Here is a 27,352-nt window from a genome sequence, read left to right on the forward strand (position 1 = left end):
TAAAATCTCTTAGGCACAAAGATTTGCATTCCTTCATTTAATGCTGTCAGATTATTGATATGCTACTTTTTGATCACAATTTTCCTGTTATTTACCATGCACAGTGAAGAGCACAACAGAGTTATCTTTGTGATTCTTCCAAATTACATGTCGTAATACACAGCTTGGAAACTGGCAAAAAATATTTAACATTTTTATAATTTTACAAAAGAACTGTGACATACTCTGCTTAAAACTATTAGGTATTTGCTATAGAATTACAGAGATAAATAAAAGTTCATTTAAGCTTAAATACCTTTAGTAGAAAGTCAGTCACAGCAAAGGACAACTTCATTTGCTTGAAAAAGTAATTTCCAGTGGATAATGTTATTCAACAAAAAAGCGAAGTGTTGAAGATAAATCTTTACGTGTTTGCTTCTATTAGAATTTGCTTTTGGCATTTTTATAGCATAAATTCTATCTCATCAAAATTGTGGATAGCACTAAAGTTAACAGAGTTAGCTTGTTAGCTCTCCTAGGAAAGCAAGCAAGGACCAGGAAGCATGGCTCCAAAGATATCTGCAAACAAAGGCTCTAGTATTTTAAATTCCTTCTCCTGTATCCAAAGAAAGCAAATAAGCAGCACTTATTTAAAAAAAAAGATATAACCAGATCTATCAGGAAAATACGAAAATATAACCAGATGGTAGCATCGAAGTACATTTTTTTCATTCACTTTACACTATCATAATATTACCTTCTCTGGTGACACTGTAAATCAATTTATTCACAGAAAGAATTTAAATTTCTTTCTGATATCTTTTTAGAAGCTCTTCCAAAAATCATTTTTTTATTCCTTACTGCTAATATAAAATATCTGTAACAGTAAATGTGAGAAGTTTATATGAAGAGCAGTTTACTCATGAATTCAGACAGTTTCACACACTTCATGTTTAGAAATGTATCCTGGAATAAAGCTAGTATAAAAAGAAGAAGCTGCTTATACAGAATCCCTGTGATAAGGGAAATAAAATTATGTCATTGAAAAGCAATTAATTACAGTAAGTTTGCTGAATGGATGATAGCTATCAAAACTTATCAAATTTTGCATTTCAGAATTTCATATATTTATTTTTAAAAAATGCTAGCACATGAATGGGCTTTGTGAGAGAAGTCAGTAGTTTCATTCAGTCTCATGTCAGCAGGATTACAAGCAATTATGAGTAACTGCTTGTTGAGCTGTGTGAAATGAGTTGGTGAACGAGTTTCCTAGTAAACGCATGTCCATGTCACTGGTACGATTGCCAGTAGTGTAGACAATCTGAGTTGAAGGGACCTAAAAGCATAATTAATCTCCTAATCCTACATGGGATGAAATCAATTCAGGCCTGAAGATGGTTGTGTAATTGCTGCTTCTAGTGTAGACCTAGGATTTTTAACCTGGCAGCAGACAGAATAACAGAGGCATAAGTAAAAGAAAAAGAAATCAGGAATCTGAAAAAAATAAGTGGCAATAAATCTTCATTAGAAATATTTCTTAAGATCTGGCATAGGTCCACGGGTTCATTCACAGCTGGCCATCCAGATGGAGAAATTGTCAAATACGACTGCAGTATTTCCCTGTGTAGAACTGTAGAGACACAGAACAAGAAAGCAATGTTCTCCAGCCACTGCTAATCATACTGAAAGGCAAAAGCACTACAGCTGAATTCCTAGAGGCTCCCATGACAGAATAATGAGACACCATCCCAATAATAAACGGGTGCAAGCCAGGAAAAAGGAAGAGCCCATTTAAACTACCTCTCTCAGTTCCCATGTCTGAATCCCCACCTTGTGAGAAGATGCTGAGACAGCTCCACATTTAAGAGCTGTATTTTTGAAAGTGGTGCTTGGGGTTTGAAGCTGTAATGTTTTCCTACTTTTAGAAGAGACATAAACAGTTCATGTGGTAGCTCGCAGCCATTCTATTATTTTCACTAGCAAAAATGGACGAAAGGCAGGGATATAATAAATCTACACTGGCTCTACTGATCAGGAGAAGCTTTATCAGTCAGCTGGGGCACATCTGGGAAAAAAAGTCACTCAGGTGCATCTATAGCATCCCATTCAACTAACATACCATTAAAAATGGTTTGCCCCTGTTAGGCCTGCCGTGTTACCTGGTAAGTCAACATATTTAAAATGTACATTTAAATACAGGAAAAAGTGTAATATTTTCTTTATGAAGCAAAAAACAAGTCTGGTTTAAAGATATTTTAAAGCATTACAAATAATTGTGCTTTACAGACTGCTTAGCAGATCTCTCTCACTGATCTTTTACTGTATATTTAGAACTTTCATGCACCTTCAAGGAAAATTAAATAATTTCCTTAAAGGAAGTGCACACAAAATTATGCAAAACACATTCAAATAGGTTTATAAAAAATACATCTAAAAAAAATCACATTTGCACCTCAAAAACAGGTAACTGGGAAGTTACTATTACAAATTTATCATAAACTGATGCATTTTACACAAGTAAATATGAATTTGGGCTAAGAATGCCATGATTTTAGAACTGTGGTGGGTGTGATGGTATTTCAGCAACAGTGCTGGGACCAGACTGAAATGGTTTTGTTGCCTGATCTTAGCCCTCCCCTAGGTGTAGAAGTAGACTGCAGTAGAAGACATAGTCTGTACTGGATGAATACTATGGACAGGTCATAGATGTGTTATTTAATAAAGCTGTAGACTAGTTAAATCTTGTGACTTGTTTTTAGTGTTTAGAACAAATGAACAACTGGTGTTTAGAACAAACGAACAACTAGTGTTTAGAACAAACTAGGGTTTAGAACAAATGATGCAACTTCTCTAAAAGGACTTTACCTCTTTTTTTAATTTGCTTCCAAACACGCCAGTGAACATGACAACACACTCAACTATTCCTGCACCTGAAAAATTTCTTCATCTTTTCTTATACTTAGCTATTTGTTGTGATTCATGCACGACACCAAAATACATGCTCGATTGTGTTGACTTCACTACATTTTGTGAATAATTCCTGACATTTAAGCATGACGTGTTTTACTTCCTACATTCCTTAACACACTCCTCCCTCCAGTCTTTTTCTCAGGACTCTTTCAGCCTTCTGTGTGTCTCCAGCCATATGCATTCTTCATGCTGAGACTTAAGAAGAGACAAATGATACCAATACTTTCTGTGAGTTAGGATACTTTTCTAGTTTCTTAATCATATGGATTCTAAAAACTTCACAGACCAAATACATCTCAGACAAACAGGGTGTTGGAGGCAATACCTTTTCTATTTTATTGTCTAAAAAGACTCAGTGATAGAAATAGCAACAGAGAGAATTGATGAGTTCAATTTCATCTTCTATGAATTTCCCTTTCTTCCTGAATTGGGTCAGTGGAAATACTTTATTATAATCAAAGATCCTCTGAAATAAGGCAGGTGATGATCTTTCTACTCCATGAATCTTTAAGAGAACTCTTCAGCTTCTTTTAAGCACACGTGTGTGTGTATTTTTATACCTAGAAGCTCTCATCTAACCATCCTTGCTCTTAAGAACTTTTAATTCAGATGAAAGGTGAGTTATTAAGACGTTTTGTTGTTTTTTTTTTTTCTGTAGCAATTAGTCAGGAAGGAGTGATGATACAGAAGCATATTATTTTCCTTTGTGTATAAAACTAACTTAATAGTCATTTTTGTCTCTAATCTGATTGCTGCTAAGTTCCTAAACATCAAAATATGTTAACACCTTCACACGAAAAGATCCTACATGTTTGTAATTTGTAGCCAAATTAAGCAGCTTGCTGTACAGTTATCAGAAGTATAATAAAATTCCAGAAACATATTCACTTGCAGCTAATTCCTGTAAGGCATATACCATATACATCTCTAGAAAGCTTGAAGGAAACCAACCGCCAGCCCAGAGTATGCCTCCCAGTCAGCCTATTCCCCAAAGGGATGCCTCAGTTTTAAAAGAGCTTTAAAAGTTGTGTTCATCCCCCAATGGCACTCCATAGTACTGGTGCCTCTGGTGCTCTGTCAGTAAATGCATCAGTAGCTTATTTGCTTCTTACTGGCTTCTGAGTGAATACATACCCCAGGGAGGGAGCTTTGCAAAGCACAATTACTTTTAAATAGAGATTTGGCTTTCAGTGAGGGGCAGCCAGTGGTTAAGACAGCGAGAAAGTCTTGTTGACGCTGGGGGCTCAGGCTCCTCCAGTCACTTGGGCTCAAGCTTCTGCCTTGATACAGACTGAAGAGACACAGGAAACCTGCAATCCAGGCTATAAGGATGACATCCTTTTAAACATACAAGTTTCCTGATAAGTGAGTTTATGTTTGTGCCATTTATGATTTCAATGGTAAATTCTCCCTGGAACAAAGCATATGAGCCTGGAAGGCAGCTGTCTTGCTTGGTAAGATCTAAAGGTGAAAAAGATAGGCATCAGCCCAGATGTCTGATCCCAAGATACCAGATAGAAAAGTCTTCCCTCTTGAGAGAGGAGAGAAGGTGCAGGAATGAAGCACTTCCAAAGGTGGAGGAGTGGTTAGTCATCTGAAGGGAACAGAAATGGGGAGCTGCCAATGCCAGACTGGGTGACAGTCCAGTGATTAGTGTCCTACCTGCAGTGAGGGGAAACACAAGGTCAGGACCAGACCTAGGCTTGCCACAGCCAAGATAAGTACTAAGGCTGCTGCAGACTATAGAAACAGTCTCTTTCTTAAACATTCCTATAAATTTTTTATTAAATAATGTGACACTGTTCCATTAAGCAAGAATGGGAATAACAAAGACATGCTGTTTAAAGCAGTCATTGGAGATGCAGGGCATTAAATGGGTGAGAAAAGGGTCTTGCAGCTGTAATGTTGCTGTGCCAGGCTGATTACTCTAGCTAAGGGATTTGTTTGCTTCTCTGTCCATTTTTACTAACTGGAAATGAATAGGGAGACTCCCTCTCATTTTGATCAGGAATGCCATTACTGGAGGAGCTAGGAAAATCCCCCTAGCCAAAATTTCATCAGACTTGATATTTTACTGCCAAAAGCCCCAGTTTTGATGGGATGTTTTTTCCTTATTAATACCACTTTGTCAGATAATTCAGGGCTGAAGATGAGAAGGAGTAGGAGAAGATAGTGTATTAAGAAAATCTGTGAAGAAAGGAAGTTATATGGTAAAATATTGAACCAATGACATCATTTTCATTGATACTGCCACTGATATGATTCAACTTGATGACACAGATATTACATACAGGGACATAAACATTCAAGTAGGGAAAGGCAGAAGTATAACTATTGCATTGATTTTAATTAGATTTTCCTAAGTATGGCAAGGTTGGCATATTTTTAATTTTATTTTCATTAAAGGACTTGCATGATCTCTCAGAGCCCTAATAAAATTCTCCAACCTCTTTCCTTCCTCTGCTAGAACCTAAATTTCTACGTAAGAAAAGAAGCAAAATATTTAATTTACTACCTCCATGTACTGAAATTTGCACACCATTCCCTTAATTTAGGCCACTATTCACTGTATTATAATAAGGAACATTCTGTTAAAATATGCCCACCTAGAGCTCAGTAGTCTTTGAATGCTAGATAAAATCATTCTATAAGGCTAATGAAGACAGAAACTCTGTCTGTAACAATATTAAGTTTGTTTTCTCTAGTGATTCGAAGAAGTGAGCAATCTGTCAGTAATACATTGAGGGAAATTACTTGTCTTGTAGGAATTCCTGCTGACAGGCACTCACTCACAGTGCTGACCCAAACATCTACCCACTGACAAACAAATTACAGTATCTAACTCTGAAAAGGTTAGTAGGTGTTTTTAATTTTGATTGGTTTCACCAAACCTCTTTCACATTTACCCAATCACCATTCTTCATTGTGTTAAAAAAAAAAGGAAAGGAAAGGAAAGGAAAGGAAAGGGAAAGGAAAGGAAAGGAAAGGAAAGGAAAGGAAAGGAAAGGAAAGGAAAGGAAAGGGAAAGGAAAAGGAAAGGAAAAGGAAAGGAAAAGGAAAGGAAAAGGAAAAGAAAAAAGAAAAAAAGAAAAGAGAAAAGAAAAGAAAAAAGAAAAGAAAAGAGAAAAGAAAAGGAAAAAAGAAAAGAAAAGAAAAGAAAAGAAAAGAAAAGAAAAGAAAAGAAAAGAAAAGAAAAGAAAAGAGAAAAGAGAAAAGAAAACCCTGTGGGTTTTCCATTTGAAAAAAAAATATTATTGCCTATATTCGAGAGTGTTATGTCAGATAAAACTGTTAAACTGTGTCTAACCAACATTAAGACTGGCAGCCCTGCCAGTGACTGACTGGGTGAGTGAACACATTACTGAGACAGCATTGTAGAAATTAATTTTCTTCAATAAAGTGATTTTTAAGGCTCATATATTTCACATTCTAAACATATGTCACTGTTTCATAAACAAAATAAATGGATTAAAATAATACATTACCAATATGCTGACACATGGAGATATTTTAATTAGAAATACTTAAGCTGCGTGATATTTAACTGCTATATTTGTTGAAGAGGAGCATGCATCATTGCATAAGACATAAGGCAGGTACATCACTTTGCATGATGTGGTACCAGAGTGGGACCAAATCACTTCCAGTGTGAGCTATCACTATCAGATCACATTAGCCCCACTAAAAAAATTGCTTTAAGATTACAACATATAAAGGAAAATCTGTAAGAGCAGTAGTCTGCTAAAACATCTTTTTCATTGAAATAATAAGTCACCAGGATCCTAGTTCCCGAGAATAATATTTCTTCATAAAAAGCCACATTTAACATCTTAGCTATTTAAAGGCCATATTTACATGACTGTCGCATTACATTGGCCGCTTTCCTGCACATTCTTCTTGACATGCTTTAAGGACCAGCACTAAAATAGCTGAGGAAAGCAAATGTCAACTATGTCCTGAAATTTATATGTGTGAGAGAATTGGAATAAGTAGAAATGTAATATATTGTTTACTGTACTGAGTGCCCTCTGTTCTCTAAAGGTCAAAAGCATTGTAACCTTAGAGTTACAGTTTCTGATTGTTCCCAGGGTTAAATTCATTATAAAAATTAATGGTTCAAACCCCTCAACCTTCAGATATATGAGTATTCATGCCTCCATCTGCTGAACTGTTCAACTAAAAATAGCATTCTTTGGCTTTCCCTCTACTAATACTGTGCCCCTGAGGCAGGCTATGCAATGCTTCAGCAGCACACTAGATCTGCACCCAGCAGTATAAAAAAAGGTCATTCACTTTCTCTGCAATTAGAAGAGAGTATGGAGGAGTAGGATGAGATGGGAGTGAAGAAAATAGACAAATATGTGTTTAGTTAAAATTTAATTTTTTTAAAAATGGATTATAAAAACTTCAGGCTTCAAGAACACAGCTGCAACTATAGTTAAGACTTGCCAAGGTTCATTAGTGTTATAAGCGATAAATTTTGAAGGACAAATTACACAAATAGTTTAGGGAAAGAGTTATGAACGTAATCTTTTTTGTTTTGCTTTTTTTCCTAGAGCTCACTTTGTTTAGGAATAACTCCAGCTAGCATCATTGTAGCGCTTCCATTTCTATCAACAGTTTATCAGTTGTGGCTGAGAGAGTTGCAACATTTCCTTATTTACCTCATAGAACACTTCGTAGAAATATCTAGAGAAAAGGCAGATTTTTTCTTTTTAAAAGAATAAAGACCACATATTAACATTCCTTGTTTGAAAGTAAGGACATGTAAGTGCCACATCTGCCACATAGACTTCCCAGTAATTAGGTTACTGCTACAAGCACCATGAGAGATGGGAAAATTCATTTCCTGATCAAGTTCACTCATTTGGGAAGATTACTGGGCACACATTATCTAGAATCAGTTAATATCAGTGCAATCACCTGACAGCTAGGGAAAAATTTCAGGGAAATGGGAAAGGAGAGAAACTCCAGAGAAAATGGATACAAAAAAGAGGAGCAAAGGGAAAATTATTGATGTGTTTTGCTGCTCACACTGATTAATTAAAGCAACACACTTCTGTTACACACATGCATCAAAACTGGTTCACACATCACTATGCATACCTGCTGCAGGTGTATTTGGTGATATATCAGTAAATTATTTAGCAGAAGTTTGATTTGACACGATTCACTCACAGTTGATTGAAGCTGGAGGGGTGGACAGAAATAGCCTGGCCCTTTCTCTTAGACCATACCTACAGAACTGTCCCCACATCAGCAAGACCCTCCCTCACGACGAGATTCCTAACAAGGCTTGGTCCACATATTTAAATCTTTGGTGAAGTTGTTGAGAAACTAGGGAGACTGGCCTGAGCTGACAACAGGAAGTATGGAACACAACATCATCAATGTCACCTTAGTGAAATAAAAAGAAACTATCTCATGTCAACACAAAGCAGAGCAAGCCACCACTTCAGGAATACCGACTGGCATAAATATGTGGTAATTGTTATGCTATGTTATGATATTCAAAGCTACAACTGAATATCAATGGTATTTTACCACTGGCTGATCAATGTGATACAAACTCTTAAGAGTGGATGGGTCAAACAGGTCTGTTACTAAAGGAGGACTTAATAGTTTCATTTTACATTTTACTTTTTTTTTTTTAATACAAGGTCCATGAGAGTGAAAGTAGTTACTTGAGAAATTCCCAGATGTAATTTCAACAGCTTTTTAACATAAACCACAGGTGAACACAGACATACAATTCAGAGAAAATATGTTTTGATACCAGTGCGCTAAATAACCTGAATAAGATGGCAAATTATTAATTACAAATTGCCCACTGAAGAAATATCCTCTGTGGAACAACTGCTATTGTTACATGATGTACCTGGGAGTAAGCGTTTTTTTGGTGCTATTAGATTCAGAACTTCCATAGAAGTTGTCTTAACACACAGAAAGATGGAAACACAGCATTGCTGCTAGCTCCTCCCTAAAGAATGATCATCCCAAAAACTCGTAAGTGAAAAAAGACAAGAGATTACAAGATAGAAGCTGACAGCTGGATATGGATTATGGAATATGATTTTGGAACTAATAATAATGCTCTGGTAAAGTTGAGATGTTAGATCTACTGCAAAGCCTTTTGCTTTAAATGGCTTTCCCTTCCCAAGTTTTCCAAACATAGATATTACATGCACGCTCACATGTAGAAGCAAAACCAAACCTGCAAATTAATTAGCTATTGCTCACACTGGCTGAAAGGAGCAGAGATTAGTTTTGTGATCAGTATTTTTAAGCACTTGGGAAATACTCAGATACCATGGCCACAGCATGCATGTAAATAAATAAGAGGGTGGGGCACATGGAAGAAAGGAAAGGAAACAGAGAAAGAAGGGGGAAGGGAAGCAAAGATGGAAAAATGAGCTGAAATGCTACACCCCTAACAGTCTTCATGACGCATCAGGTATAACAACAAATTCTCTCCAACAAACACACCCAAATAAATGCTCATTTAGGGCAGGGAACACTTAGGGAATTGACACAAAGAAAACAGTAATAGCACGAATAAATAAAATTTACTTCAGCCATTTGACAGATGAGCAGGTATCAACTGAAGGTTAAGCGCTCTACTACTTAAGCTCTCATGACCATGAAACGTTAAAGGCTTTGAAATCCCATAAAAGTGAAATTAAGATAAAATAGAAAAGGTCAAAACAAACAAAAAAACCCTCTTTTACAACAAACATGTCTGAAGGAGAATTTAGGCTTCTCTAGCACTTAAATGTTCCTGAATTTATCAGCACCACTTTCTTTGCTGATTGTTTTCTCTCTACTTGTGCTCATCATGTTTAACAGCTCAGTTTATAATTTCTGCAGATTAATGAATTTGTACTATCGCTGTAGGTTCTAATCAAGGCTGATGTGCAAATAGATCTGTGGGTCAAGCTACAAATGGATCTTGTAAAAGAAAAGAATGTTAGTGGTTTAGATCCTGTTTCCTTTGCAGTTGAACAGTTTTTATCCTTTTCTGCCTTGCAGTCTTATGTAGACTCACTATTTGTTGTGCTGCATTTCAAAGGTAGCAAAAATAGTCTCTCTATTCACAAAGCTGATTTCTAAAGTCTTTTCTCAACTAAACCTAATGAGACTTCTGCTTCAGTAAGTATTCAAATACAGAGTTTCAAAGATACCTTGTTATTTTTCCTTTTGAAAAACTTCCCTTCGGTTTGAAGCCTGTCCAAAGTATAGTCTTAATATAATACTATCATGACCCAACAGTATTTTTTGGAGATCTTTCCCTGCAGTGTAAGGGTACTCTCTTTTCAAGTTTTGATTGGAGGTGAGGTCAGACCTAAGTTCAAGGATCTTTTTCACCAGTTCTGGACCACCACTGAACACTGAGTTCTGGTCCCATTCTCACTTATCCTAAGTAAACTCTGTGACTAGAATATCATCAATAGGTAAATATGAGAGGATTTTTAATTTGCTTTGGTCCCTCTGGAAAATGATATAATTGCACATGGATAAGCAAAGTAGATATTCATCTATTAGCAGGATAGCTCTTTGCTACTCTAGGCACAATTTATTCTTGTTTTGCATCTGAACCCAACTCTAACCTAACTCATACAGGGGTTTCAAAGGTTTACTTGCAAATAGTTACAGGCATCCTTAACAGCCTTTCCTCTCATGTTCACTGTCACTTCCTTTACACACATTTTAACTCTGACGGCTTTTGACTATTTCTACATTGTTTATAACATTGCTGTGTCTTTTCTTGTGAAATCTAAAACTTCTTGCCACAAAAAGCTAGCTAATACGGTACATAAATCTTTCTTTCAAAACATTTCATTCTACATATGCCAAAAATAAATGAATTGACTAAACCAAGTCTCCTGACCATGCTTGGCTTCTGACCAGCTTAATGCACAAAAAGGTTGAGATTACCTAAAGACAAAAGCTAAAGAGTTTGCAATTTATTGTATTGTCAGCAGCACACTGTCTGAAATAAGGAAAATACCCCAGTAATACATACTTTGATACACTCATTGCTCCAATTAAAGGCAGTGCATTGCAGTTACAACGGAGAGACTAAATGAAAATAAAGTACAAAAAGATCTTTGAACTTATCTCCCATCAACTGGTCATATAATTGAAAAAAATACTATTAACTCTGCCAATATAAAATACACAGAACAATGTCTTTTACTCACAGTATCAAGGTTGGCCACATGTAGCTACATTTGCAGTACATAAGGTGTTAATCCTCCTGGGATGTGCTCAAAAATTATTTAACATTCAGGCTATTATTTAGCATACAGCTGGTTAGCAGTTTTCCCCTAAAATGCTGGCTTCAATCCCACATTTTTTTGTTCTGGCACATACCTGGAGCTGTAAAGGGCTGAGTCCAGAAGCAGCAGCAGCTGCCATTGTTGATGGAATGAACTGCACAGGGTAGTTATCACCTGTCGGGAGAACAATGCGTGCAGGTTCAGACAATGAGCAGAGAATAGCAGCAGACAAGTGCAAACATGGACCTAAGGTTGTCTGTGCTCCACAGCACTCCTCTAAGCCTAAACATCTGCAAAAACAAAAGGCTTTGCTGGGCATGGACTTGCCATTCTCTCTTGGAACTTTTTTGTTAGCATATAGCTAGTAGGCAAACTGGCAAAACATAGATGTGATACTCGTGATTTTAATTTTCAAAAGCAGATGTTCAAATCAAGTGTATAAGCTTGGGCACAGAATGGGCCTTAAGGCCACAGACACACGGGCAAGATACCCCTGGAAACCCCGGTGATTCCCAGAGGAAAAAAATTGTTGTCACCACATGTTTCTTAAAACAGAAGAAATTTGTTACAACTCAAAAAATTTCATTGCTGTTTAATGCAAGGTGATTTCTTTCCAGTATTGAGTGGCTCTTTCCTGGGAAAGCTATCTGGCTCACAGGTTGAGGATGATTCTGGTTTTGAGGTTGAGGGTCTCTGTCCTAGGATACCTCCTTTTATGCAGCCGTAGAGAAAAGCAGAATTAAATCACTTTTAAAAATAGCTTGAAATATAATTTTAACTTTCTTTTAGATCTGGGAACCTAATGAAGTTGATAGATTAGGTTCAGTTACATGAAGATTCAGGCTCTAAAATTTCTGTATTCTCTTCATTGGAAACTGAAAAATCTATGCCCTCTGCATTGAGGGAACCACAAATGCTCCAGAAAGCAGGAGGTACAATTGATCCAAAATGAGAATGCTGACATTCTATCTTATAGCATCTATGGGTGTTCCTACATACCTGCATCACACAGTGCCATTGGGACTATTAACCAATGTAAAGAAAGAAGGAAGGCTGAAATACTTTAGCAGTGTAATCTGTATAATATAAAAATGCATACAGTGCTAGATAAATGACACAGTAGCTATTATTTAATGGTATCTCACTTTGGCTCAAGCTACTTATTTAAAGTCAGTGTTATGTACTATCTACAGGCTACATTTTAACTGGCTGCTCCTCTGTACATTTTTGAGATTTACAATAATCAGTCTGTTTTACATAAATGTTTCCACACTAAAAGCAGAATGTAGCAATGAGGGAAAATACAGAAATCCAAAATAATATAATAAGGAAATTCCAAGAATTAGATTTTTTTTGCCATCCCCCTCAAATTAATAATGATAGCTGAGCCTTTGTAGTCACTGGAGTCCTCAGAACCCTCCCTTTTTACCACCTGAAGTGCTATTGCATTCAGCTGAGTTTAAATGTTTTTTTGTTTCACTTTTTAAATAAATAGTACATGTCTAATCTAGAAGTTCTCTTTGTATCATATCCATAATACCTCATCAGGCCATTGAGCACAGTACGTGCCTGTACACAGTCCAGTAACAATTGGATTCTGATTGCATATGGAGCTTTGCTACAATGCATTCACTAACACTATATTGTACTGGTCTCCTATGGAGTAATGTTCAAAATATCTCCTCTTATTTTCCCCCTTCCATGAGGTTGATTTTAATTTGCAATGATGTTGGGGGTTTTTCTTTAAAAAAAAAAAAATAAAAAAAAATTGTAAAAACAACAAAAAAAAACAACCCCTAGATCCTTTTCTTAAAGTACTAAAGCTGTCTCTTTACAGTTAAATAATTCTACTCATCTCTTTGATATTTATATGAAATTATCTGAATAAATAAGATCTAAATCTAAGTTAAATAATGTTTCTTTTAGAAATATCTTACAAGGTTTTAAAAAAAAATCACAAAGATGTTGAATTAGTGATGCTTTAAATGGGAGCGAAGGGGGGGAATAACCATCCGACTTATCAGCATGGACTGCCTTGCAGAACATTTTGGAGGCATTCTTTCTTTAAATATCATGAATTATTCATTCCTGTTCCGTACAGCAATCTCTTCTTCCTCCCTCCCCCTCTGCATACACTTTTTAAGTTCAATACCAGTTGCTTATTTGTACTAAAACATTTTCCATGTCAAACATATTTTAAAAAAAATCAAACTCTAAAAGAATTCCCTGCGGCACTCCTTTTTCACAGCTGTCATGCTCCTATGGTTTGAAATAGCTGGATATTTTATACACATGCGTGCACACATAGAGGTTTTGTCTTCGCAGTTAATTTAATAGTGTCTCTACCACACCCTGTAGTGTTCTCTTGCTCACCTGCTGGCTACAGTTCATTCTTCTGCTACAGGAAAAGTAACATTGTAGTTATGTAATTTATTTGTTATTGAAACATAATACTGTCCCTTTTACCCCTCCTTTTAACATATTAAATTATGGTTAAGTCCTGGTATGTCTGTGCTGAGAAGAAAAATTAATACTCTCTCAGCTCTGGAGTACCTCCCTGACACTAAGCAGTAAAAGCAGAGCAAAGGTACTCTTTTCACCCTTGAGGAAACTGAGCATGCAGGGAATGGACTGGTTTTAATTTTTAATTACATATTTCCCCCTCTCATTTTCTCAGTGCAAGAATGGATCAAGAAGATTCTCAGTAGCTGTCTTGGCAAGAAATCAGTCAATGTATTGTAGCCTTTTTTTTTAAATTTGTTTCTTGATTTGGAATGCTTGCATAAGAATCCATTCATTTAAATTTGTACAAAAGGCAGCAGAACATGTTCGGACAGGTCTGTTTTAGGTACTGGTGTGCGCTGGCCTTTGATAACCAGCGGTGAGAAGAATACCAGAAGAACAAACCCTGTCACATTTTGCAAACTGATCTCTTCAATCTCTTTGCTGTGCTGATTGTCTATTTACATTTGGCTGCTGTTGTTTATATATAAATTGGTGTTTACAAGCCATGGAAAAGTATGCCAGACTTCTGTTCCATTTGTCAGGTTGAGCAACATTTCCAAATGAATAAAAGCAGTGAGCAATTGTACTGTGTAATTCTACATAGAAATAATGTAAATGTTTCTTTTTGTCTTGGATGAAGCAATGAAGCTTAGTGGACATTATTTATAGGATATATGGACTTAGTTTCCAGATCAAGGCTCTGTGAGCTGTAAGGAAAGAAGGATGTCTGGCTCTTTTGAGACTCAGAGCAGGGGAAAGGTGTTGCTTATTCCTCGTCTCCCCTAAAGCACAACTGTAAGACACACACTGATTCTCCTTATCTGACTTACAAAGCCTTCATTTTCCCCATTTTGGGATTGTAACTTAAAATCTGTCTCTTCATGCATGAATCTTAGACTGCTACTTGCAATCTCTCCAGGTGTACTCACAGGAAACAGTTGGAGGAGACTTAAGAGATACAAATTCCAGGGCCTTACTCTCCCAGGCATACTGAACAAGCTAAGGAAAGCATATCTCTCCTCAGCGTGTAGTCGAGATACAGCAAGTCGGTACACACTCCTGCAATATTCCCACACAGAGCATGCATTTTGTTTGTGCGAAGGCATCAGGATTGAGAAAGATTTTACTACAGGTAACTGGCTATGGCAATACTATGGAACATCTCCCCTGTCTAATGACACCACCTTTGTTCTGCCTTAGATCTGAGGAGGGTTTGCTGCAACACCGCCTTATTGCCACCCTCATGTCACAGCAAAATCAGTTGCCCCAACAATTGCCTGTCTGCAGGTAAAGAATTTCAGTGCAAACTCCCAGCTCAAAATATTCAGCTGCCCCCTACCATTTCCAGCTCTTACCTCAACATTTAGGTGTTAGGCACATATGTATTGTTACAACAAATCCTGAGGTTACAAATTCCTTGTTCCAACCAGTAAAACCCAACAGGGAACACATGGCAGACTTTAATGCAGTCCTGGGGGATTTCTATTAGAAACAAGACTCATGTAGCACCTCTGCCATGCAAAGATACGTGGCCAACTCGGTACACAGTTGATCTGATGTATGCTTTCTGTTCTCACCTGCCAACAGGAACAGCAGCCTAATGAAAGTGGAGTGCTGTGCTATGTAAAATTTAAACTACCTTAGAGCTTTAAGTAAAACTTCTGAAAGGTCTCTTCCAAATGGAAACTGTAATGATGGGTATCGGTGAAATCCAGCAGACCTAGGATGATGTTAGTTATATGGATTAGCTACTGTAATTAAGGAGTTTAATTAGTTTGATGACAAATATATCACACATTCTTAGGTCCAGCTGGGTGACAATAAGACTGACATTTTTGTTTGTTTTGCTTTACCTAATTTTACTTTCATTGGTTTCAAAGGAGTTACTACTTATTTGCCCCAATGCAAGTAGGAACCAGGCCAAAACACTGGCTCCTTTTCTCACTATTTTTGCCACCAGCCTAGGAAAACTGTATCCGTTTTCACATTTCATAGTATTACCAGCATAGCAAAAATCTCTCGTAAACTATTTTTGTGTATAAAGTAGAATGACCTAGGTAGGCAGATAGGAGTCGTTTCTTAGCATTCTAATCATCATTTTTATATACTTTATGTGTGAAATACAAAGAAATGCTTTGAAAATACAATGCAGCATGTCAAAACCTTTTAAGACAGAGGTTTACAATCTCCGTAGCTTATGTCTGTATTTTCAGTAATCTTTTTCAGAGATACTTTCCACATCTGGTAAAGAACTGACATAATAGAAGACTATCAAGCAAGAGTAATCATTCATTTCCAAGTCACATGCAAATGCAGCCAGCATGGACAGTGGTCACTCTCCACTCAGAGCAAACCGGAGCTTCGTTTGAGCTCTGTGCAAAGTATGGTCGGGCTCCTCCCCAGCATTACTTCATATCAATACTCTATCATCATTCTACTTCCCCATTCCCTCTTAGCCACAAAACTTGAAGGAGGTAATACTTCAGGCACTGCAAGATGGAGGAGGAAACTGTCTTCCTCCTTATGCAACTTACTGTCTTCTCCTCTTGACCCAGAGCACTAATGGGGACAGGATAATCACATAATCACCACTAACTTTTCCTGGATGCATGAGGTTGGTTAAGTGAAGGGAAATTTGAACTGGAAGAGGACGTATAATGGTACTTATGTTACCCAGCAGTTCCAAGTAGTAAGTATAGAGGTCACAGTCCAAAAGACAGCACAGTTGCTTTGCTGTACTTGGAATATGAAATAATTATATTAGCTGCATAGCATGTCTGGGCAAGTATTAGCTTCCTAACAGCTGCCAGTCTCAGCTTCCCACTGGAATAAGTGGTTACCCCCACAACCAGGTACTCTACGAGGCTCGTCAAGCGCCTGCAGGTCAATAGTCACAACAGTCATTTGAGATGCATAGCGCCCTAAAGTTTTAATTAATCCAGTATACAGTACAAATACTGAAATATGTATAAAAAATTAATTAGGTGGTCTATGCAGCTCTGATTTCTCAATTAGTACTTACCATGCCGGAAAATTATATTACATGACTTTGAGATACATAAGGAAGCATGGGGCTTTGGGGATTTTTTTTTCCTAATGTAATTATTACTTGTCATCAGCACTTGCTAACTTTGGACTGTTTCACCTCCTAGAGCTCCAAAACATTGTGGGGGAGGGAGGAGAAGGGGGTGGAAAGAGGTTTACAGCAACCTCATGTTATAGTTCCTGCCAGGCAGCAGGAAACTCTGTCCTGTCAGGCTTTAATATGAATCATAGTTGTATATCAGCTATTTCTCAGGTTTTCTGTTCATAATGACTTTCTGAGCTCAGGAGTTTAGGAGCAACTAAGGAACATGCTGGAAGGCACTCAGAACCTAATAAATTCTCCTCTCTTCTATAGGTCCTTCAATTGAGGACATGACCTAGCGTAGTTTGTTATAGGAATGCCATTTTCTTACTTCAAGGCAGTTTATGCGCAGATTTGCACCAGTACTCAGTAACTGCTATCTTGGCATTGAACTAAACAGCCATGAAATCATTTCCCACTTAGTCCATGAAGATATAGGTACATGGACATGTGCACGTAATCATATCCCCACTTGTACACCAAGTCAGGACTTCTCATCTTGACTCCTCTGTCACACTAACACTGATATGCTGCTTCCAAGTTGGAGCTGGCTTATATCTAGCCCATTTTCTTTGAGGACAATTCAAATTAAGTGACTGTGCACACAGTATTTGACATTCCCTAAATGACACAGTTTCAAAAGCAGTCAGCTCCCATAGTTTCTGTTTTTGAAATCCCTTTCACTTTATTTTCTGAAAGTCAAAGAAAAGCGATAGTGTCAAAACTCAGTCTTGCCTAGATCAAACTAGAGTAAAATGAAATAGAACCTAAACAGACAACCAAGAAGAAAAATGGAAGTATCTGAAGGGTTAATCCATCTGCTACCTTTCCTCAGAAGTATAAGCAAGTTTAAACTGACAGTTCTAGAGGTGAAAGTTTCATTTCTCACAAAAGTAGAAGAGTACAGGTAGTAGCAGTCAAGTTCCTCAGAAATTACTTTGGAGAACCCTCTCTATGAAAGAGTGTAGCTTAATCTCCAGTTTAATTAATTCCTTAACTACTGTGCCAAGAGTGCCAAAAATAGGAGTCAATCAATACCAAGTGTAGTTAATGGCATTTTTTTATCACTATGTCTCTCCAACAAAAACTACTGACCTGCCCAGCTACCTTTGGCACACACACGGTAAAATTTAATAAATATATTAAAAATATAAATATTCTCATTTCTTGCAAGTCACTGGGAATAATCAGATCATTGTGACTTCTGGTCTTTACTAGCAACAGCTGCATATAAACCACTAACATACTAGCCAACAGCTTAGCTGTGTTCTGAGGTATCTAGGCCTTGATTTTTGCCTGCACTTCATTCTTTAAACCTGTATTACAGATCTCTCCTTCTGTTTTCCAGGAAGTAAAAAAGTGCCCTAGATCTGTATCACCTGCTGCTATGAGGTCAACAGGATCACACATAAAGGAGTATAAGCTTGATAAAGTGTTAGGACAAGTACTGTAAGAAACACTTTAGAATAAGCACAGAAATCTGTTCTTGTGGGGGAAATCATGCTGGTACTCTTCTTCCCAAGTCATTATTTTACAAAGCAGCCTACAGAAGCCAAAATCAACACAACGCAATTTGACATAGCAGCTTTCAGGGAGAAGCACAACTAGCAGCTTAATCATTAATAGTCACTCTTCAGAAAGTATCTCAGATTAATATGGGGGAAGGAAGGAAACTGAAGCGCATGCTTTCTGTTGGCTGTGAGAAGAAAATTATTAGCCCGTGTGTCACAGACAGTTTCCACAAGTGGCAACTCTTATGTCTGTGGAGACAAAATATTCTTCGCTTTGGTCCCCAACTGTCACAAGGTGGTGATGTGTGTGAATAACCATCATCCTGTGCCACCTAGAGCTAGGTGTCTTTCAGAGCTCCATTTCAGAGCACTGCATAGAGTGCATCAGTTTGTCAAATAGGAGAAGAACTTTTGGATTCTAAACCTGAAAATAAGATGATAACAAAGATAATAACAAAGGACAAAGATTCTGTGTTTAAAAAGGAATGTCTCTAGTCCAAAGAGACAGAAGAGAGTGGGACAAATGGAAATACTTACTGAAATCCTGCTTAGCCTCACTTCATCTAATATTAAGTAAACTTAGGGTTTTAGGTTCAACCTGCCTTTTAATTAGTATGCTGTTTACACCATCTATTATGAGGCTTTACTTTGGATTTGACCCTGTTCCAGCTGCAGTCAACAGCAAAACCACCACTAATATCAGGGGGAGCAGGATCAATGCTTTACTTTGTACGTCTCATATTTAATGTCAAAAAAAGATACTGGTATATATGTTTTGTAGTTATTAGTTACCAGGTTAATATGCTAAAGGCAGCTTGAAAGGGAATTAATGAGCAAAATAAGGTTGCTCCTTCTGCACTGAGGTCACTTACAAAGAATGTACAAATGAAAATAAGGTTGACTTTTATTTACTTAACTATCTTCCTACATTGAATTTCTTTGGCAATGTGTCTTTAAACATTTAAAGCCCTGTTTACAAGGAGGCTCTGAAAGTAGCTTCAAACCATTATATCCCTAATTGAATTCCCCAGGAGTCCTGTAAACTTGGAGGAAAAAAAGACAGAAATCGAAACATTTGCTAAATCATCTCAAAACATATTTCATTACAAGGTTATGTGACCTGTTACAAGTCTGAATGATGACTGGGATTGAACTACTGAAACCTTTTATTATTCAGATTGAAATCAAACAAAAGAGTTAGAATTTTGCACAAAACACAAGTATACTGAAGATACCAGAATTAATTAAAGATACGTATAATGGCATTTGTATAATGGCACAGGTCAGATGAGAAACAAATTACTAGGCAAGTGGGCCAATACATTTAGAGCAAATGATTTTATGGGAAATAAAGGTTAAAAAAATCATGACAGTCAATAACTAATATTCCATCCACCTCCTGAAAACCAGAAGGATTTTTCAAGTGGAGCTGCAAAAACTCCACACTATTGCCAACCAGCTACACCTGTTATGCATCATCCATATGAGACAGATCACACAAGAAGCTACAGTTAATATCTTAAAATGTTAAATAGCTTCACATTCCTGTCAGCTTACCTGGCTTGTAAGTTATTCCAGGGGGGAAGAGGAATCCCTGCTGGGCTGCAGCAGCCGCTGCCAGCGTCCGCTGGTCGTGTGGAAAAATTGGGATCATGAGCGGAGGCATGTGACCCTGAACCTGCTAAACAGAAGAGAGCCTCTGATCAGAAATAGCACAAATTTGTCTTGACAGGTATTTCTCCCATACTGATAGTGTTCTTGTGTTCACACAGTCCCACAGAACCTTTGCCTTAATATAATCCCTGCCAGTTTCACATTATCACATCAAAGCCCTCACTAACATTGTTTTCCCTCAGTGTCAAAGGTGTAACAGTCTCAGTGAACTGCACATTTTCGTACTTCTTCTGCTCCTCTATTATTTTTTTTATTATTAATATTTCCCATCCTGGCACAAGCTAAAAAGGTATAAAACCTGTGTAATACACTATAGGTTCTTTAAAAAGGAGTATGTACTTCTAATAATTTTTCACAAGTTTTCTCATCTTTGGCCACAGACAGCAGTGACAAGCATTTTAGAGGTAACGTAACACTGCAGCAGCTATTTTGATGTTCAGATTTTAGTACCCTTAGGGTAATTTTAATTCTGAGATCATACAACATTGTACTGTTCATATATATACCAACAACTCAGGTATGTTATTTCAAAATCTATTGAATAGTCTTCTAGTCAACAACCAGCTCTTAAGATTTAAGGCTCCAACATCTTGGCTCCCAATTAAACTAACATCCTTTGCCATACACACCTCACTATGACATATAAATTGTTTGTCTGTTTAAGCAGTTTTATAGCTTTATGCGCTATCATGTACCTTGGTAATTAAGGAGCTGTATTCAGAGACCATTTCAGAATAAAACCTACTTTATCAAACTTAACTTGACCTTATTAAATGTATCAAAAAAGCAAAAACATGCAGAAGAAAAAAACTGTTCACCTTATACCAGCATTTGTATTTAACATATAGAAAACGGGAGATGTGATAGAATTGTGTCTGTTAAATCCACATGTTAATTTCCTAGTTTCTTAGTTTATGCTTCGTGTGTTTCAGAGACAGTGGCTAGGATCACAAATAGTTCTTATCCATCATTGCTTAGCCCCAGAAGTACCCAAGGGTTTGACTATGATTTTTCTGATTAGTAGTTAAGCAAACATACAATGGTTTATATATCAAAGCCAGTAAATGTAGGAAGAAATTGGGCTTTTAGGCAGAAAAAAAAAAAATTCCCTCATCCTACCATAAATCGGTGGCATTAAATACTATTAAAAAGTTAAAGTACACTTCAAGCAATTTTTTTTTTTCATTTAATTCCTAAAAAACTTTTTTTGGTCAAATCCCATATGGTGACCTATGACATTGTTTAAATAGTGCCAAATTTTCTTGTCATATCCCCATTACTTTCACAACCACTGATGCAGTGCAGAAATGCTACTGTGTGTGTCTATGAGGGTTAATTTACCAACAACTCTTCTCCTGGGAAAGCTGCAAGATGTAGGTTAATAAAGGTCAAGCAAAAAATAAACACTTTACAGTATTTTTTGAATCCATTTCTCAGGAAAATCAACTTATAATGAAAAGGTCTTTGTGCAATTACTGCTATGGCACTGGGGCGTGAAAGAAACTAGCTTTGAGCAGTTATTTCTCTCATTTTAGCTGAGGTAAGCCTGGCTGTGTGTTTTAGGATATGAGTTAAACTTTGTTAGATTGAAGTTGATCCCATGTGCCCAGCACAGGCATTTACCTCTGATAAAATGGTCCTCGTTTTGCTGTGCGGTGTTCCTTTACACTGCCTCTACAGGAGTACAGCAAATGAAAACCACAGGCTTTGTCTGATAGAAACAACTGTAGGATATATCTTAAGGAATTCAATACAATAGAATTTACGATAATTTTCAGTAGTTCATATCTACAGTTTAACCAAATGGGCATGTGGCTTAAGAAATATCTCTTTCGGTCACCACGCACAGAAAATATTTCCCTGGGGTTGCAAAGGTACATGACACAGACATAATAACACAAGACGCAGAAGAGATCAGGTGAACACATGCATGAGTACATGGTGAATACATACCCATAGCAATACTGTGCACTGTAGTGTCTTAAAAATAATTTGAAATATGTAAGAACCAAATCCAGTGGTTGTTTCCCAATGCAATCCTGTAGAGTTGGATCCACTCCATCATATCCAAAAAGTTTGGTTTATTTTTTTAAAACCCTCTCAAATAAAAACAATTCTGTAAGTGTGGAGAATTGCCACTGTATGTTCTGGAAATCTGCTATTCTTCCTTGAAATACTACTCTGAATGCTGGATCAGGTCTTCAGCCTATATAAATCAGTGTAACTTTGGCTAAAGGTGGCTTACATTTAAAGTGTAAGTTTGAGTTTACACTTCAGAGAGTTATACAGACTGAAAAAAAAACTACTGAATGGGAACCATTCCCTCCCATGGGTCTTCCCTCTGGCACATGTTAAATACTATTCCTAGGTAAATTTTATTTTCACACAGAATTATTATATACATAGGTGTTGATTTTCAGCACAGGTCAACTGAAAAGCACAAATAAACATTTGTGAGTGTACAGGTGTCACTGAATTAGTGAAGATATAAAATGAATACCAAAAAAAAACCCCAGCAGACACCTAATTTTTCACTTTTTCCTGAGGGTTCTAATATTAATATTGGTATCAGTATTATTTTGATTTTACTGAGGTGGGGAGAAGTTGGGAGGAGGGGTTGGTAGGTTTATTTCATAAAATCAGCTACATGCTCAGAAATTTTAATTGCTGAGATGTTTCTGAGGTCCTTCTGTAAACCAAGACTGCAGCAGATGCCTGAGAAACACTCTGACTGTCTCTTCTCATTCATAAAAATAGCGTATTGTTGGATTGGCACTTTCCCCTTTTGTTTCCTCTGTGCTAAGTTGTTGATGATGCCATTTTTTGCCATCTGCCCCAGAGCTTCATTAAAGATACATGAATGGACTAACTGGGCTGCTATCTTTCGAGGAACAGGTGCTATTGTTTGTCCCTGAAGACTTGCACTAAAGATCTCACTCAGAATACTTGAGAAAGAGCATCTGCAGCAGTCAGTCAGAGAGTAACTTGGCAACTTGGCAGAGCCCATACTATGGGCTAATATGCAAACAGTGTCACTCAGGGGGACTCATTTTCTCTTTCATGAAGATTTTTTTTTTTTTTTGTGATGGGCAGTATATGTTTGGTTTTAAACAATTCTGCCCATCTATATCCTTAACAGAACTGAACAAATCCTCGAGGAAACCTGAGTATATTCTTTCCAAAATTCAGTTCTGCAACCTCTAGTAAAATCATCTCCTTATACAAGGCTACCTCAGAAAATTAATCTTCGATTCTATACAACAAGCTCAGGTTTAACTGTGTTAAACATGAGAAGCCACCAAGATCAGGGAACTCTTAAACACAGTGTACCATTCCTTTAACATCCCATCACAACTCTGACAGCCCTTGGGAACTGATTACAGCACTTCCTTGTCTGAGATCTAAGTCAGGAAGCAACTTTAGAGCAAATCAGTCCTGATTAGTTCAAGAAGCAACTTCCAATTTGATTCTCCCTGAAATAATAAAAGCCAGTGGCCTGTTTGATAAGCTGGGCAAATCTGCAGTGCTTTGTCCCACAGTCATGTGAATGCTAATCGCAAGAGTTGGCTGGACAATCCTCCTTTTTAAAACGTCATTGATGGTTAGTGCTGTGCATGGAAAATGGAAGCTAAAGTGATATGTCATACAAAAATAATGCTCTGAATGAAAATGATTTGCCACTTTTGAGGCACACAGGGACACAGCACATTTAGTGAGACAGAGAAGGAGGAAGGCTTCTGTTGTTAAAAAACAAAACAGCCTCTGCAACAACTAATATTGCAGCTAGAGGGTAAAGGCATTCAGAGGAAAGGATGGCAGCAGTGCAAGCAAAAAGGCAGCTCACACACTTCTTAGCTGGGAGGATCACAGGTTTCAGGAGCAGAAGTAAATCCTACCTTATAATGGGGCATGAATCCCTCACAAACTTTTCAAGATCAAACCTGAAAAGTTTCCTCTGTGTTGCATGATTTATTTCAGTAGTGGGGAGAATTAAGTGCCATCTTTTTGAGAGACAGTAAGCACAGTCTTTATGATATTTTATCCCTTCCTTAAAGCTTTTTTTTTTTTTTTTTTAATTACAATAAAATCTCTGGGGCCTGTTTTCAACTTGTAGAAATCTTAAGATTTCTATTGAGTGTAACAGACTACTCCAACACGTTAACTTACTGAATGAATTTTTTTAATTCCTTTAGCATAATATCTACAGTGCCTTTTGTCCTTGTGATGTTGCAGCCTCTCTGAGAGCCTAATTCATTCTCAGGCAGGTTTAAACTTTTCACAGTTTAAACATGAATTTCTACATAAGATTTTTTAACTTCTTGAATAACTGGTATAGCCAGACTACAACTTTAACCTGTGTAAGCAGTCATTAAGCTTTTAATTTCCATAGTTAAAAATGTGTTTGAAATTGTCTACTCTCACTTAGAAACCACATTGTAATAGACAAGGTTCCCAGGTGTCATGGAAATGGCATTGTATTAAGTAAGAATGTGCATTTTCAGAATGCCCAAAATATTTGCCCATATCATAGAACATATGAATGGCTATAACTGATAGCTTAACAGGTTACATTTTAGGTTGATCCATTTTAAAAGTCTAAATATCACTGAAAGCAGTGTGTGTGCCCCCAGTAATATTAGGGCAAGTTTTCAAATACCCTGCACATTATATATATTTACTTCATCTGCATTTTAAATAGTCTGTATACAATGCATGGCACTATTATTTTTATATCACCATTGGAATTTTATTTATCTCAATAACTAGTCTTGGGTTTTGTTGTTCTTTGTAAGAGGAGAAATATAAGAAGTTGTGTTAATTTGAAGTTTAAGTAATTTTTGTGACTGCAAGAAAGCAAACGCCATGTTGCATAAAGAAGGGATGACTTTAAGAAAACACATACATGTGAAAGTCAGTGGGATCACTTAAATGCTTAAAAGCAGCTATATGCTAAGAGTTTTGCAGGTTTGGGCTGAAATCTGCTCCCCAGCTCTGCCAATGCTGTAATGAACTTGTGGCATGACTGAGGCCTTTTCTGGTCCCCAAAAATGATCTATTTGGAAAAACTGCAGGAGGATTGTACAGAAAAAAATAAAAGGGTCTCTTTGGTTGTAATTGAATGGTCTGGCTGTTTTATTTGTGCTGTTCTGATGAAGCAAAATGGCTGTAAAGGCTGGGTTAACTGACCAGCTCAGTTATAAAGGATCTGGTTACTTTGCTTGTGAGTGGTAACAGGGCCCTTGATCTGAACTCAGAAACATAACTGATGAACTCTCAAGGCTTTGAATTAATGCACCATCAATGCCTAACGTTCTCTAATGTAGAGATAATATGTGAGAGTGGACTGAGATGCTTAAGTGAGAAATCCCTTCCAGCATAAATAATCCCACGGAAGAAACCCTGACTCTGTGTGAGGATTAATGGCGATGAAGAAAGGTGGGCTCCAGCAGACCAAAAGGAATCACCCATGCACTGCATTGTAGCTAAGACACTGAAAATCACGTTGACATAGGTTCCATATTGAAAATTATTCAAAGACTACTTTCTGCTCCTGTTAGCAATATAGAATCACTGTAGCTATATCTATATAGGGAGGTATATTATGTCCTAATTTATCTGCCATCTAATTATCTACAGTCTAATTGAAAAATATTTCCTTTCAGTGAAAGTACATGAGCCACAAAGAAAATGTCTGCCAATAAGATCCCAGGGGAAGTTTTGGCAAACAAACTATAAAAAAGATACCAAAGACTTGCAAAGTGAAAATATTTCATACGGGAAATACTATGAAAAATATGTAGACCACTACTGAATTTGTAAAGGGATTGTAACTGCTATTTTATTTCTTTTGCCCTATCATTTTTTTCTGTTTGTCCAGTGCTTCAGCATGATTTGGAGATTTAAGTCTACTGCAGAGGCCACAACATTAATGTAAAAATTGCAGACATGACCATAAAGCAAAAATGGTCATCCTTATTTTTTATTTTTTTCTTCTTCAGTACTTTGAAACTTTAAATGAACTAAGCTTAAATTACTTGTACTTGGGAAATAAAGAAGGGACTAACAGAAAAATACTACCAACCACACTGAAACCAGAATAGTTTTAAACACTAGTTCTCGTTTCATTTCTATTAGCTTCTCATTGCATTTTCCTGTTTTCATCTAGCTCTTTGACTACCTGGAAATACAGAATTCAACTAAAGATGATCTCATGAAGTTAAGAGTATGATAAATGGTAATTAAATCTATTTAAATTGTCTGTATTTTAAGAAACTCTCACTAGGAGGGATGAAGAACATCTCTGCTATAGAGAAATAAATAAAACATGTTATGCAAAAGTGAATTTATAGTTCATTTGGAATTAGAGATCTACCACCTTTTCAATCCATACAAATGCATAATCTTGTCAATTAAATATTATTGTTAAGGTCTAGTAGTATGTTAAAATCACTTTAAAGTGCAAGTAAGGAAAATTCATGTGTGTTTATTACTCCTTAAGGGTCTTTTAGTGGGTATTTTATTCAGATTTGTGCTGTAAAATCTGCATAAACTCAGCATATTGTTATCCCCATGTGTGCATTTGTTTGGTTAAAGCATAACAGCAAATCTCTGTTTCTGCAACTTCTGGAAAAGTCAAGAGAACTAAAACAGCCCTAATTTTAATCAGATACAAACAGTTATCTCTACAGAAGTGAAGAGTTGACTATTATGCAAATTGTCACAGTTAGTGGTCACCAAGCCATCACAGAAGACTGAGCAAGTCAATTATTTCAGATATTTCCAAAGACTAGTGAAGATGTATGTTTCTCATTTTCACCTTGTCTTATTCATGCCAAAGTAAGAAAAATATTGCAGCCTAATGATACTTGTTGATATTTTATATGTGGAAGCTCCATTACTTCAACTTAAATCTAAATATAAATTATGTCAGAAAATCCTTATTAGCTTAAGTTTTTATGGTGATATCAAAATGTGCAAGGGTTTTGGAGTACATTGAAATTTGGATGGAAAAATTTAGAGCAAGAGATGCTTTAAAATTTGCATTTCATATTGGTGCTTTCAAGCAGAGTTTCCCCTCTAATCCTTTCAAGACAGAGTTCTTTTTTTGAATAGTAGGCATCACTACTTACTAACGAGACATTGTGCCAGTAGAAGGGCTTGCAATATACAGTATAAAAAGTCACCTAACACAACAACACTGATGATTGCTAAAGGAAGAATTGTCTTTCACTTTAAAGAATACCTCCAGGAGAACTGGGAACAAAACCAGAAGCATCTTTCAATGCTTCTGATCAAAACTGCTTCTG

At 36.8% G+C, this 27,352-nt stretch overlaps 1 protein-coding gene across 15 annotated transcripts in view; it reads right to left on the reverse strand.

Annotated features, from left to right (window-relative positions):
* Positions 1 to 27,352, reverse strand: part of SOX6 (SRY-box transcription factor 6) — a 374,009-nt gene that overhangs the window by 80,031 nt on the left and 266,626 nt on the right. For 12 of the 15 annotated variants that reach the window (XM_061464268.1, XM_061464265.1, XM_061464263.1 and 9 more), the window contains 2 exons: positions 19,929 to 20,052; positions 11,323 to 11,402 (listed from right to left, as the gene is read on the reverse strand). In XM_061464268.1, coding sequence (XP_061320252.1) covers positions 11,323 to 11,402; positions 19,929 to 20,052 — 204 coding nt within the window. The remainder of the gene's footprint in view (positions 1 to 11,322; positions 11,403 to 19,928; positions 20,053 to 27,352) is intronic. The other 3 variants (XM_061464269.1, XM_061464273.1, XM_061464271.1) reach the window with 1 other exon arrangement.

This window comes from Pezoporus flaviventris, unplaced genomic scaffold (genome assembly GCF_033815535.1).
Source record: "Pezoporus flaviventris isolate CSIRO_AGI_PZ_B2104156 unplaced genomic scaffold, CSIRO_AGI_Pfla_v1 ptg000036l, whole genome shotgun sequence".
In the NCBI taxonomy this organism is placed as follows: Eukaryota; Metazoa; Chordata; class Aves; order Psittaciformes; family Psittacidae; genus Pezoporus; species Pezoporus flaviventris.